At 45.1% G+C, this 14,082-nt stretch overlaps 1 protein-coding gene across 3 annotated transcripts in view; it reads left to right on the forward strand.

Annotated features, from left to right (window-relative positions):
- Nucleotides 1-14,082, forward strand: part of CAPN8 (calpain 8) — a 74,104-nt gene that overhangs the window by 40,057 nt on the left and 19,965 nt on the right. Inside the window, exons 5-11 of one of the 3 annotated variants that reach the window (XM_079106687.1) lie at nucleotides 575-743; nucleotides 1,545-1,628; nucleotides 2,848-2,933; nucleotides 5,169-5,243; nucleotides 5,960-6,120; nucleotides 8,802-8,977; nucleotides 12,364-12,375. In XM_079106687.1, coding sequence (XP_078962813.1) covers nucleotides 575-743; nucleotides 1,545-1,628; nucleotides 2,848-2,933; nucleotides 5,169-5,243; nucleotides 5,960-6,120; nucleotides 8,802-8,977; nucleotides 12,364-12,375 — 763 coding nt within the window. Of the gene's footprint in view, nucleotides 1-574; nucleotides 744-1,544; nucleotides 1,629-2,847; nucleotides 2,934-5,168; nucleotides 5,244-5,959; nucleotides 8,978-12,363; nucleotides 12,376-14,082 lie in introns of those variants that run through there. The other 2 variants (XR_013758191.1, XM_079106686.1) reach the window with 2 other exon arrangements.

A 14,082-nucleotide genomic window follows, 5' to 3' on the forward strand; every position in this document is an offset into this window, starting at 1 on the left:
CACTGCGCTACAACCCAGCCCAATGTGAGTTTTAAACGGTATGATGATGAAGAAGAAAGCGAATGTACTTAGGTACCCAAATCAACAACGTTCCACCCTTTCCTCAGGAGCCGTTGTTCTCATTGGCTTTCAATGTTCGAAGACTACTTTTGGGTTCTTTGAATGCATTTCATTTACTGATACCTCTTTCTGCAATCCAGTTTCATTCCAGTCCTATTCCCTAAGTAAGCCTCAGCAGATGCCTCTCAGTATTTAGAGAGGGTCTCCCTTGTCCCTAGAAACTTCCAGAAACTTAAGCGGTTGGGGTCAGCTGTGGAAGGGTTGCTCTTGGCTTTGCAAAAGAGTATGTGGCCTGGAGAGAAGTAGTGTGAGATCCATTGCTAGTGAAATGCCAAACTGACCTTGTGAAACAGTGGCCTAAGTCCCTTCCTGACCCAGAGTCAAAATTGGCAAAGATCCCTCCTTGACCTTCTAGACTACAAGTCAAAGCATCGTCTTTTCCCTCAACCCTTGGAGTCCTCTTGCTGGGGTTGCAAGTGACTGTGGATGGTGTGTTTTCTTTCTTTTCCAACAGGCTCAATGGTTCTTATGAGGCTCTTGCTGGAGGGTCCACCATGGAGGGATTTGAGGATTTCACGGGCGGTATCTCTGAGTTTTATGACCTGAAGAAGCCACCGGCCAATCTGTATCATATCATCCGAAAAGCCCTCCGTGCAGGGTCTCTACTGGGTTGCTCCATTGATGTGAGCCAGGATACTTCTCTTTGTTCCCTCTCCCCAGGTGTGGTAGAGAAGGGACTGGACAGGGAGGGCGAAGCCGGGGAAGGCTTTGACAAACAGTCTGGGATTTAATGGGCAAGTCTGGTGTCTGCAGCACATGTGAGCTGGTTAAGACCTGAGTAATGGATAGAAGTGGGTTTGTCATATTCTAGGAGCCCTGATTTCCCCCTAGCTGGTAGAACCTCTTTAGTGCTGCAGGAATTGCCTGGAGAACATAGTCTTACTCCCTGGATCCTAGACTCTAGATATGTTACTCTCTTTTTGCTAAATAATCTTGAGATTTTGGAAAACAAATATGACCGACTATACTTAACGGACTTGGAGATCCCTGAAGAAAAGGGAAGAGGTTCTGAAAGCAGGCAAGTGTTATGACTCGATAGGAGGATTGCCTGTTTGGAGTTCCAAGGTGGCCAAAGAGACCAGGGGCTGGAGGCCACCCACCTCAAGGGTCTATTGTCATCTGCTTTCCTTTTCTCTCTTGCTGGCATAACGGGTAGTTTTTTTTGTGCAGCAGAGGGATACTCACAGAGAATAAATGCCTGCTGGTGTTTTAATGACTGGTAAGTCATACTCCCAGCTTGGCACCCACATCACACCTGTCTGGCTTAATTAAAGAGTGTTGAATGGAGACGGCTCTATTTACCTGAGGCTCATTGCTTTGCCAGTCCCACATTGGGGCCCTCTGGCTTTGTAGTGTGTCCTTGGAAAGGGATGGCACCAAAGAGGTCAGGTTATCTACCTGAGTGGACTTTCTTCTCAACCCAGGTCTCCAACGCAGCCGAAGCAGAAGACATCACCAGCCAGAAGCTGGTTAAGAGTCACGCATACTCTGTTACTGGAGTTGAAGAGGTAAAATTGGGTGGGAGGAGGGGAAGGCGATGTGAAATGCTGTTACCTCAAATCCAGGACGTACCTGAGAGAAGAGACAGGAAGTCACTTAAGAGGTTTAGAGTTGGCTTTGGGGCTTCCTACCCTGCTGGGGAAGGGGGTTTCTTGGCTGCACAGAGCCCTTGATGCCACAAATGTGCCCTTAGTTCTTGCTCATTATGAGGGCCCTTCTGATTTTCACACTCTTGTGGAGGGGTTACTTAACGCCTCTGAGCTGCACCTCTATGAGTTCTAATTAAATGCAACTTCTCTGTTGAGTGTGGCCAGGAAAATGGTAGAAATTTTCAGTTAGATTCTATACTCATTTCAAGAAGTCTGTTTGTGTAAGTAAAACAGTGGACATGCATAGGATCCCCCAAAAGAAAAAAGATAAATTCCCACTTTCATTTTCAGCGTGGGCTATAATAATGAGAAGGCATGCAGGTATTTCTTGTTCTCTACCCCAAGTAGTTGGAAGCCTGGACTATAATTTTCATTAATTTTATTTCTTATGTTCTGACTATTTCCAAAAACATTTGGAGATGGTTTACCATAGAAAGTATGGACACAATCAGTCCATGCAACTAAGGTAAGATATATCAATCTAGGCTAAAGATAGTGTTATCATTGAGAAATTATTTTGCTTTGAGTTTTCCAATGACCATTGCCAAAAAAGAAATGCAATGGGTAGCCCAGCTCTTGGGCTTTGGAGACACATTTTCTGGGTTTCCATCTTACATCTACCAGTTACTAACTAGGTAGTCTTTGAAAACTGAGCATCTCTATGTCTCAGATTCTTGAACTGCAAAATGAAGATAATAATAGTGCCCACCTCACAAGATTGTTCTGAGATTTAAATGAGGCAATCATGCATTTGAAATGCTTAGCACCGTGCCTAGTCCATATGTACTTAATGAATATTAACTGCTGTGCTATTGGCATTTGTTCAGAGGGTGTATCACGATGTCTCAACCTTAGTCAACCATATAATCTAAATCCAAGTTAAAGCAGACATAAACTTGATTTTGCGCTCAACTCACTCTTCATTTATTCAAATTGTGAAAAATAGAGCACTTGGCAAAGCCTGAAAATATGTGTTGAAAGAAAATAAATGTGTGGTCAGTTAGGGATATGTGAAAAATTTCATGCAAATCTTCCCAGGTGCAGACAGCAATTGCTTTTGTGTGTGTGGACCTTGCAGGTGGATTTCCGTGGCTGCCCAGAGAAACTGATCAGACTCAGGAATCCATGGGGTGAGGTGGAGTGGACAGGAGCCTGGAGCGATGAGTAGGTTCCTCTTTACCTTCCCCAGTCCTTACCTCCCTCCACAGTGAAGGTCTTGTGAAACACAACAATGAGACCAAGATCATAGTGAGTTCTGCAGCACTTACTGTCCCAAAATCACATGGCCTATTCAGAAGAGAGTATTAAATGGTTCCAGGCTGGAAAAAAGCAAAGTCTTTGATTATAAATTTCTGATTTGGCATTTGAGATTTTAGCAGCTCCATTGAATTTTGCTTAGTGCTCAATGGTTTACCTGTTTTCTTCCTACTACACCTTGGTGGTCAGATCGATCATTCACAATCTGATCTTTCCACTCCACAAACATTGGATTCTCTGACAGGCCAAGCCCCTCAGCTCTGAGAGGAAATGAGGAGGCTGGGAGAATAGAACTTGATCCTGGGAGTCATGGCCCCAGACAGACAGTGATGAATGGGTGTGTCGCCCATGAACTCATGACCTGGGTGGGTATTGATCATTGACTGGAGGGCAGCCTCTCTGCTTGAGGGGAAGTTACTCAGAAATGGTGATGTCCCAGGACAGCTGCATCCTGGAATTGATGTCTCAATGACACAGGAGGATGGGGAAGGCATGGGGTGGTTTCTGTCAAGTTAGCACAGCTGGCCCAGGGGAGAAAGGCTGGGGCTTGGGAAGGAATTACAAGGCACAAGTCTTATTAATAAAGAGACACCAGATATGAAAATTGTCACCATTATACCCTCTCCTAATAAATCGTTAAGCCTTGAGTGTACCCCCAATTCTGTCTGTCCATATTCTGTGATGTCACAGGGCCTTAAGAAAGAACTTTATCACATTTAATTAAACATAATTACTGCTTATTACTTCTCAGAGCTACAGAACTTTCCTCCAGGCCTGTGTCAGGAAGGGCCACAGATGGGCTTCCTGATGAGAGTTTCCACTCCACTGCCTAACATTGAGCATACCCCAAAACTTCAATTCTGTTAACTGCCCTAAATGGATGACATGACTGAATGAAATAGAAACCCCAGGCTTTGTTCATTTTCACCAATAGCCATTCACAAAGACACCAAAAGGGTTTGCTTGACTTTATCTCCTTTCCCTGAGGCTACCCAGTTCCTGACAGGCTGGGAAAGGCCCCAGGGCTGGGGTGTGTGGGGGGTAGGTGGAGTCAAGTCCTGGAGGTTCTACCAAGCTAGACACAGCTTGGGATATTTATATACTGGCTGTTGGAGAAAGAGGGTGCCGAATCTCTGAAATGACATCCCTAAAATCAGCCCAATGTCTAGATTGATTTTGCTTTTTTTTTTTTTTTTTTCAAGTTTGTAAAAACCAACTGGGAGATTTAAATCTGAAATTCTCCAACTCGTTCCCTAATCTTTATTTATAACAAGCACATTCTGAGATCCAGTTTTGATTAAATGAGTGTTTCAATTGAATTTAAGAAGTCCCCCAAACTCTTCTGCTAATTCCTGGGGCATTGGAGGCCAGCTCTAGGGGATGCTAGACTTGGCTGTGCCTCAGCTTCTATGCTGGGACAGGAAGAGGTTGGGTTTTGTTGAAAATATTCAGGGAAGAGATTTGTGTGTGTGTGTGTGTGTGTGTGTGTGTGTGTGTGTGTTTAAGTGGATCTTGATACTGCTTAGTTATTTAGATGTTGCATACATATTTCAGGAAAACCTACCTTTGTAAAGGTCAGATAAACTGGAGATGGCTTTTGAACAAAGTATGTGGATAGTGTCAAGGAAAGGTCAACAGCAGGAGGCCTCACAGGGTGACACTCCTTCAGGGAAGTTGCCATAAAGCTGGGCCTGTCGGTTATTCTTGCAGGCTCTTTCCATGTACCCCAAACTGGCCAGACCTTCTTACAATATATTCACCCCAGACTGATAGATGGACCAGAATGACAACTGTCTAGTGGGTACTGGAGTGCCTGCCCTTCTTGTCACCAGACCTCTTGTATCTCCTCTCCTGCATTTCCTCATTCCTGTGGTCAGGGGCCTGGGTGTCCTAAATGAAAATGTAAAACTTGTCCAGAGAGTGACGGTGAGACAGGTCCATAATGCTTCTGCTGCATGCACAAGGTTACCTGCTGGTGTCCAGGTCCTGGCCTCATGTCCAGAGTCCACCTAGGTCCTGCCTGCCTATCTACCTGCAGTATTTTGATACCTCCATTTCTGGCCCTTAGGGGGATCTCTTGATGCAGTATATAGCTTGTCCCTCAGGAATGACCACTTCTGCTCCACCCTCTGCCCCATCCAGTGCACCTGAGTGGAACTACATAGATCCCAGGCAGAAGATATTGCTGGACAGAAAAGCTGAGGACGGCGAGTTCTGGTAAGAGGCTGCTTAGCCACTTAGTTGTGACTCCATTCCAAGTTCTGATATGGGTACAGCCCATCTCCAAATCTTCCAGGAATGGGACATGGTCTTGGTCATGGTGTCTTTCATTCTTCACCCACCTTTTGCTCTAGTATAATTCTACCTCTATATTCACATATCTAAAGCACCCAAATCACTATATCTGGGCCTCGAGCCATGAGCCCATGAGCCCATCTACCTCCAATGAGCAGAGAGTTCTACTTTTGGTTCTTGACATCTAAGATTCACCTTTCCATCATAATAGGACTACTTCCTTTGCTAGAGGCTAGGGAAGATGAAAAGGATCCCCTTTGTACTTGGTAGGACTTAGGGGACATATATATGCTGAATATCACTGAGAATTAAATAGGAAACTCCTATGGACTTAGACTTAACCCAGCCCAGAGGCAGGAGCTGTGTTCACATCACCTCCAGGGGGCTCTTCCAGTTTGAGACCTGACTATGTGGCTGGTAGGTATGTAAGCGGGGTTCTCTAAGAGTGGGGATGCTAACCATGGCGAGGAATCTGGATGGTAGTGTTTGCATGTTCCTATCAGTGGACTGTTGAACAGATTCTGTGAGCCCTTAGCCTCTAGGACCACTCACAGGACTCTTCTAGTGGGTGTGCCTTTAATCACCCCTCTAGCCTGGCTCCCTTGACTGAGAGTCCTTGGGTTCCTCTGTCTCCTCAGGATGTCATTTTCAGATTTCTTGAAGCAGTTCTCCCGCCTGGAGATCTGCAACCTTTCCCCAGACTCTCTGAGCAGCGAGGAGGTGCACAAATGGAACCTGGTGCTGTTCAATGGCCGCTGGACCCGGGGTTCCACCGCTGGTGGCTGCCAGAACTACCCAGGTAAGGTGGAGGGCTGCCTGGCGTGTCCTCCCTGAGTTGGGTGACTTCATATGCTAATCTTGGGATAATTCCTTTGGACTTGAGGGCCTGCTTGTCCCCAGGCTCAGAGGCCAGGGCAGCAAGAATGGGTGGCCTGATCTCATTCAGCTTCAAATCAGCCCTGCTTTGCCCACCTGCCCCTGCCTCCAAAGGGTGTGCTTCCTACTAACATCTACCTACAAAGGATGTGCTTTCTTGTTCTTGGCTAAGACCTATTCTCCTGGGCTTCCCTGCAGAGGAACATGGGCCCAACATCTGCTGTGTCTATAGGCTGCACCCCACAGAGGAGCTGGTTTGCTTTGTGTGGGCATCTTAGTCAGAGATGGAGTGGTGAGACAGGGGGAGTCGGGGATAGCCACACACAGTGCATGCGTGTGGTCACCTTGAACTCCTATGGGAGTCACTGGGGCCCCCCTGCAGGGAGAGTCTGGTGCAAAACATTGCTTCTGCACTAACCTGGGTCCTCATCTTATTAAAGGGGGGTCGCCTTATCCGGTTCACAAAAGATCACTAATATGTACATATATAGGCTCCTCCTAGGTTGAATCTGCTGAGGCAGCACCTGACGAAGAATCTCTGAAAAATGACTCCACATCTCTTAAGGAGAAATGAAGGAAAGCTAAACCTGCTGTCTTCACTTTGTACCTCCCCCACACTCCCTGCCGGGTTTGCTGTTGTGTGTTGATTTGGGTTGATTGACTTAGCAGGATGCTCAGGGTGGGGCCAGTCATGATCTTCCAGCATGAAGCTCAGTGCAGGAAGGGGCATTATCATAAAATACCAGGTGGATACAGTCTGGAGGCTTGACAAGTTCTCTTCCATCCTTATCCAATCAGAGCTCCCATTTCCGGTGGCAGAAACCAGAATGCTGGGCGGACAGGAATGAGAGGAGTCTGTGTCCTGCCCCTCTTGCTTAGCTGAACAGCTGTGAGCCCCTGGGAGGGACATTTCCCTTCCCTAAGTTTCAGTTTTTTAATCCTCAGAATGGGGTGATAATTCTTAACTTCCAACCTTACTTGGGTCTCAGTGAGCATCTTAACACAGGGCGCATAGGGAAGTGCTCTGTAAACTGTGTAGCATCGTACAAATGGGATGGGTTATCTTTATGGCCCATTCTCTTCCTCCAGTACTGCTAAGGAGTAAACAAAAAATGTAGGGATTGCAGTAATGTTGCATTTGGGAGAAATTAAAATATGCTCACCATTAGCAAGCTCTTAGAAAATGTAGAGGAAATTCGCATGGATCATTTTGGGAGCTCAGAACTGTAGGGGGTGCCCAACGTATCTGCATGTATCAAATCATAATCCCATCTGTGCTGCCAACTAGCTGTCAGGAAGAGATGGATTGTTCTTGCCCTTTGGTAATGATGTAAGTATAGAAGATTACCGAATTTTCTATCTCCCCTGGAATCTACAGATAGTTGGCTTTAAAATCCATACCCTTGTGCCGCAAATCAAAAATCTGGAAGTGGAGATTCTGAGGAGGTGGAACTGAATAAACAATCTTACTGTTAAGAAAAAAATAACCAATGACTCTAGGTCACCGGGGAGTGCTATTGGTATTTCATGAAGTTGGGTCTTCACTTAGAGGATGCAAAAAACTCAAAAGCTAAACAACAACAACAATAAAAACCAAAATACAAAGTTCAAAAACCAACCACCCTCTTCTGCTCCGTTCTTCCCTCCAGGGCACATCATTATTGAAACCATTGAGGCCCTCGCCTAGAGCCACTGTCAGGCTGATCCTTTTCAATTATCCTCTACTCTGAACTCTGTCATAGAATTGCTGGGTGCCCTCAGATGATTCTTTTCACTTCTCTGTGCCTTGGCTTGTCTAGTCACTACCTAGAGAGTTTTTTTTTTTTTTTTTTAAATTAAACTCATCTTTAAAATGAAGGATTCCTCTTAAATATTCATAGGTGGTGTGTAGGAATGCTTTTTGATTGCATGATTCCTTATACGTAATTAAATGACTTTCTCTTGAAAGGAAGTGTGTCTCATCAATGGGCTGCAATACTGTCACCATCACATGAGGTCCTTGGACTGATGGACAGAGAATTTGTTCTCAGGGCTGCATTGGGCTGTGATCTGAATCTGGGTTCTTCTCTGAGGGAGAACACATGCCAGTCAGTCTATCTGTTTGGGAGCCCTCCTCGGTAGCTAGATTCTTCTGGGACTTTGTCCTCCTCTGTCCCAGACATGCTTTCTTCATGATATCTCCCTTCCTCCGGGGTTTGTCTCCACAGCCCAGGAGCTGGGGACAAGGAGTTATTAACTGTTTCCCCAGTGGGACTTGGATGTTACCTCCTAGTGCAGCCCAGGGTAACTCTGGGATCCTGGGAACTGGAATATTCTCAGTCAAGCAGGGCTGGCTTTGATTGAATGCTTGGGTGGATGAAAGGACAAGTACAAACTTTCCCAGTACTACAGGATGAGTCTGCTCATGAGTGGGGTGGAGGGAGGGAGGAGAAGGGCCTGACCACCTTTAGAGAACACTTTCTGAGGCCTGTTTAGCAGGAATAGCTTGACCAGAGTTATGCTTTCAATGGGATAACCAAGGTTCTTCTCTTTTATTTTATTCTTCTTCATCTCCTAACCCCCCCACCCCCCACAATGGAACCAACATTACTGGGCAATTTCTAGCTACTTACTGGACCAATCCACAGTTCAAAATCCATTTGGACGAGGCAGATGAGGACCAGGAGGAGGGAGTTGGTGAACCCTGCTGTACGGTGCTGTTGGGTCTGATGCAGAAAAATCGCAGGCGACAGAAGAAGATAGGGCAGGGCATGCTTAGCATCGGCTATGCCATTTACCAGGTATTGAAGAGTTGGGGTCATTTTTATCGTACTCTTCATGTCTTTGGTATGATGTGTTGGCCCATAATTGAACTGTATCTTTGCTATTGCTCGAATCTTCCTGATCAAGCATTGTCTTTGCTCCCCTAAGTACCTCTCTCAATGACCTTACTGAGGCCTGAATTCCACAATTAGAGATTCATTCCTATGGCTCAAGTCTCTGTTGTTAACACTGAGATGTGCAATTCCTTAAACTTTGCCTATTAATTGAGAACTCATTGTAAATTTATTTATTAGATGCGTCTTAGGTAACCATAGATAAGAACATGGGGGCAAAAGGCACTTGAGGTGACATAGGCAAATAAGAGGCATCACTAAGGAGAAGGAGGTTAGATATAGGAGCTGAAGATATAAACCCCCTTCTTCCCACTGTAGGCAACCTGGAGACATTTGTTGGAACATACAAGGCATAGTTTGGGGACACATGGCCGTTTGTGGTTCTAATGTCTCTGGACTGGGGAACACAACTGGTGCTGCTGTTGACCTTCAGCCTGTGGCTCAATATGCCAGTTTTTGCCCTTGGTAACCACCCTTCTGTGAACTTAACCTCACAGATGTATTAAAATGAGAATTTTAGGTCTTGATGACCTAGTAAGGAAGAAACTGGAATCTACTTCATATAGGCAGATTTCTTAAAACAAATTCCAGGGGGATTTATGGTATTTTTATTTTTAATTTTTGTTAAAAATGAATTTCATGGGACAAAAATTGCAATTCTAATCAAAAGACTAAAAGCTGGCAGGAGACTCAATGGCCCAACATCTCAGTATAAATTAATGCATGAAAAAAAGAAAAGTGCAATTGCCAAACTCATACCATCCTCCCCCATCCCTTAATCTGTCTATTCTGGAACTTAGGACCTTAGAGTTTAGGGCATGTGTGTGTGTGTGTGTGTGTGTGTGTGTGTGTGTGTGTGTGTGTGTTATGTTGCTGGACTGGTATTTGGAACAATTGCTGCCTGATGGCAGGATAAAGAATTGCAAATAAATAAATTACAATTCTATTCCTGATTAGCTCTTCTAGCCCCAACTAAAATGTAAATACTACAAAACCAGACTCATTGCTTACAGGTATAAAAACCTAAGAAGGCACTTTTTATATGAATATCAATATAACAAACTTCAGTGAGCATCTATTATGTACCCCATGTGGAGCTGAAAGTTGGGGACACACAGGAATATCACAAGGTTACTGCCCTCAGAGTGCCTACCATTTAGTGTGGAAAATCACACACACACACCACTAGGCAGGTCTCATCTGCTATGATTGGGACCAACGTGGTGGGCTGGGGGATCCTTAGCTTCATGCAGAAGGAGCCTTTGATCAGAGATTCAAAAGATGACCTAGATTTCAAAGGTGAAGAAGGGAGAACATTCTAGCCTGAGGAAGTGCCATGTGCTTCTCAACAGCTTGAAAGTAAGTAGCGGTTTTGGAGAGAGAACAGTCAACTGACAGGGTGAGGTAGCTACTCAAGAGATAGTGCCTCCAGTACTCAATCCATCGAGTCTACCTTACATAGTATTCATTTCATGATAGCATTGTGTGATATGGTATTTGCACTCATAAATAATACATAAAACATGCCCGTTCTTCAGGCATCAAATTATAGCTGCTTATGAAATACTCTCATGTATGTGATCCATGGTCTTTCTTCTGATAAGAGGCATATAATATAGGGGCTGACATTTGTGAACAGAAGCAATGTTAAAATTAGGTTGAGGGAATGAATGTAGGGAGTAGCTGAGGCTATAAGGAGCAGCTGGGGTTGTAGGGAGTAACTGGGGTTTTAGGGATGCCATACTCTTATCCCTGCATCTTCTTTCTCTGGCCTTAACTGAAACTGGAGTCTAGTTTGAGGATAAAAACCTGCCACCTATAGAGAAGCAACCAGGAATTCCTGAAGGCTAAAGAGCCCTCCTCCTCCTGTCTTCTCTCTCTCCCTTTCATCTTCCTGCAGTGACAATAGGCTCCTGCCAGGCAGGCCTGTCATTTGCACTCAGGATTCTGCACTTCCTAGATGGTTGTCTCTTCCCATCTCTCCATGGGCAATGGCTAAGACCTTCTCTTCTGTCTCCCTGCACTTGCCTGTCTCAGTTCCTGCCCAGTGACTGTTGGCGGGGTGAATTTGGAGCATATTGACAGTAGCTGCAGTGGTTGAGCTTTTAATGAAAAGACTGCCAAGGTAGTTAGGAAAGCCCCTGCCGGGGTGGGGAAAAGCCCTTGCTTTCAGGCCTGGAGTGGAGAGGGAGATTTCTGTAGGGGACTCTGCTTTCCCAGACAGTCAGGGGTTCTGCATGGATGATTTTGGTTTCAACTCAAAATTAAAGGAGGAACAGTGATCCCAGACTGTTTCATGTTTGCTGCCAATGACAAGTGGATGCTCGCTGGTCCCAATTTCCCCTCATTTTGTTGTTTCTCAGAGTTGTAGGCAGTTGCCCATTGACCTTCACCAACAGCAGTGCCTGCCCTGCTCTTCTCCTTTGAACAGCCTGTGTGATAGGGAAAAAGGAGGGAAAAGGACACGTGGGGATTGGAGTCCTCTTCCCTAGTCTAACACAGGAGCTCTGGGCATGACAGGGCTCCCATTCTGGATCTGAGAACTCATCTCTTGTGGGAGTCAACATTTCCAGTTGAAATAAGAGAGCCTAAATCAAACTAAGTTAGTGAAAAAGAAATTTACCACCTCATTTGATCAGACTGAGGGAAGGAGAGGGACACTTGGGACAAGGGACTCGGATGCTACTATGACTCTTTTTCTCCACATCTCCTGTTTACTATTGATGCTCTTTTCCAGGATAAATATTGTAAAGGTCTTTATCCTGTAATATCACCAGCATGAGGGAAGGGGCTTCTTTCCTTAGTTCCAGTTGCAAAAATCCTAGAGAATTTTTTTGCTAGAACTTGGGTCGCATGCCTATTCTTGGATCACTTATGATGACCAAGGGAAGGACAAAATTTTGGCTCAAATTGAGTGAGACCCCTTCTCTGTCCCAGACCTTGATCTGGTGGGCCAGGTCTGTAGGTTTGTAAGAAGATATTAGCTCTTATTTGAGCCTGAAGTTTATTACTCTTGAAGAACCTGGGATCCTGGTAGATTATACAACTAGAAAAAAAGTGAAAAAAGTAGAACCTGCCCTCCACACCCAGATTTCTAGGACTCAGTAGTTTGTGAAAGGTCTTGAAATTCATTATAATTGTCCAGACTCAGAAATGCTGACTAGTTACTCACTTCAGCACCAACTAAAGCTGCGAAACTCTACCATCTACAAAACCTAGGGAGGAATGCAAAAGCACATAGGGAGGATCTTGAGCTCTCAGGTAACCTGCTTTTGTCTTCTGTCCTGTAGGTCCCCAAGGAGGTATGTGAGTACTGTACTGACAGAGACATCCTTCCTTTGGTAAGAAAGAGATTGGGTGCCTGTCCCACAGCACCAACTGCTTCTTATAATGGAAGCCCGTTCTCCTGTGGACTCACGTGATCCAGTGAACTGGTACCCTGAGGGTTGGTAAAGATAAGCCCAAGTCCCACCTACCATGTTCCCTGGGAAGGGAATAGTGGTTATCTTTGCCCCTTGTGTGTCTGATGTTCTGGTCTGAACAAGATGATTATAACACAACTTAGATTCCTATTTACCTGGCCAACAGAAATAAATGGCCTGATCTCTGGTAAGAAAAGAAAGTACCAAGTTTACCTTCTTAGCTCTCTGCTTTTCCTGGGCCTCAGTACTTTCCACCGGGTTAGGGAGCCATATTATCATTGTCACACTTCTGTCTGGAATTTCTTCTGCCATCCCAGGTTTCACCCACTCTCCCATCCACCTCAGCTCGTTGAGGCAGCAATCCTGGGAGGAAACCTGCATAACTCATTGTGAGACTGCAGTCAGCACAAAGTGAGGCCCTTGCACATGCTAGTGATGGTCTCCTTGGTTATAACTGAAGAGTTTTAAAAAGTCAATGCCCAGCCTACATCCCATCTCAGTTATATCAGGATCTCTGGGGCAGGAATGGAGGATCCAGGCATCATAGATTTGTAAACGACCCATGTGATTCCATTGTACAGCCAAGGCTGAGACCCATTGTTCACTCTGGAGTCAATTATGTAGCGCTGCATCTGCCCTACTGCAGCCTTCCTCCTACTTTTCCAGGTTCTCAAGCTTGTCCAGTGATGTTGTATATACCAACAGAACCCAAATTCACAGACCCCAAACCTATAAAAAGTACCAAGGTTAGAGCCTACTGGTTTACCCTGCCCATGGATCACAAATGCATTTTATTTTGGAGGGAACAGACAAGGGCATAAGGATGATTCAGAGTGAACGCCTCTTCACTACTAAAATTAAAAATAAACCTGAGTTAAATACAGTTGATGGTGTTTCCCATCAGAAATGCCCCATTTATATGAGCTCGGGGTCATGTACACACACGCAGTGGAACTTTCCTCAAGAGCACCTCATGGTTCCCTTAATGTGCCCCTGTGGATCTGGTATTCTCCAAGTGTCAGTGAGTCTTCAGGTCAAAGGTTGTCAAATTTGAAGTTGCCTCAGAATCCCTTGGAAGGCTTGCTAAAGCACAGGTGACTGAGCCCAATTCCTGGAGTTTCTGATTTTGTTGGTCTTAGGCTCCATAATTTGCATTTCCCCTAGGCTTCATCTGGTCTGCTCCCACACTTTGAGAAGTACCATCAGTTAAACCTGCTGGATTCCTGTCCTTTTCCTCCTGAGTCATGTCGAGAGATTTGAGGACCAGGGACCTGTTGCACCAGCTTGTGTGTGGTCCCTTGTGGGAAGAGGGGACTTAGCTCTTATTGTAGTGTCTCCAATTCCCACACCAACTTCCCAATCAGGGCTTCTCTAACCTGCTCCACCCTGAAACTCAGCTTGCCTCTTTCCCAGCTCAACCCAACTGGAGTTTACTTCTCCATTTCTTTCTCTCTCTCTCTCTTTTTTTATTGGTGCATAATAATTATATATAATAGTGGGATTCATTATTACATATTTGTACATGTACACAACAGCACAATATAATTTGGTCAATTTCATTCCTCATTGCTTCCCCATTTCAGTACT

Source organism: Sciurus vulgaris (assembly GCF_902686455.1).
Source record: "Sciurus vulgaris genome assembly, chromosome: 12".
NCBI lineage: Eukaryota > Metazoa > Chordata > Mammalia > Rodentia > Sciuridae > Sciurus > Sciurus vulgaris.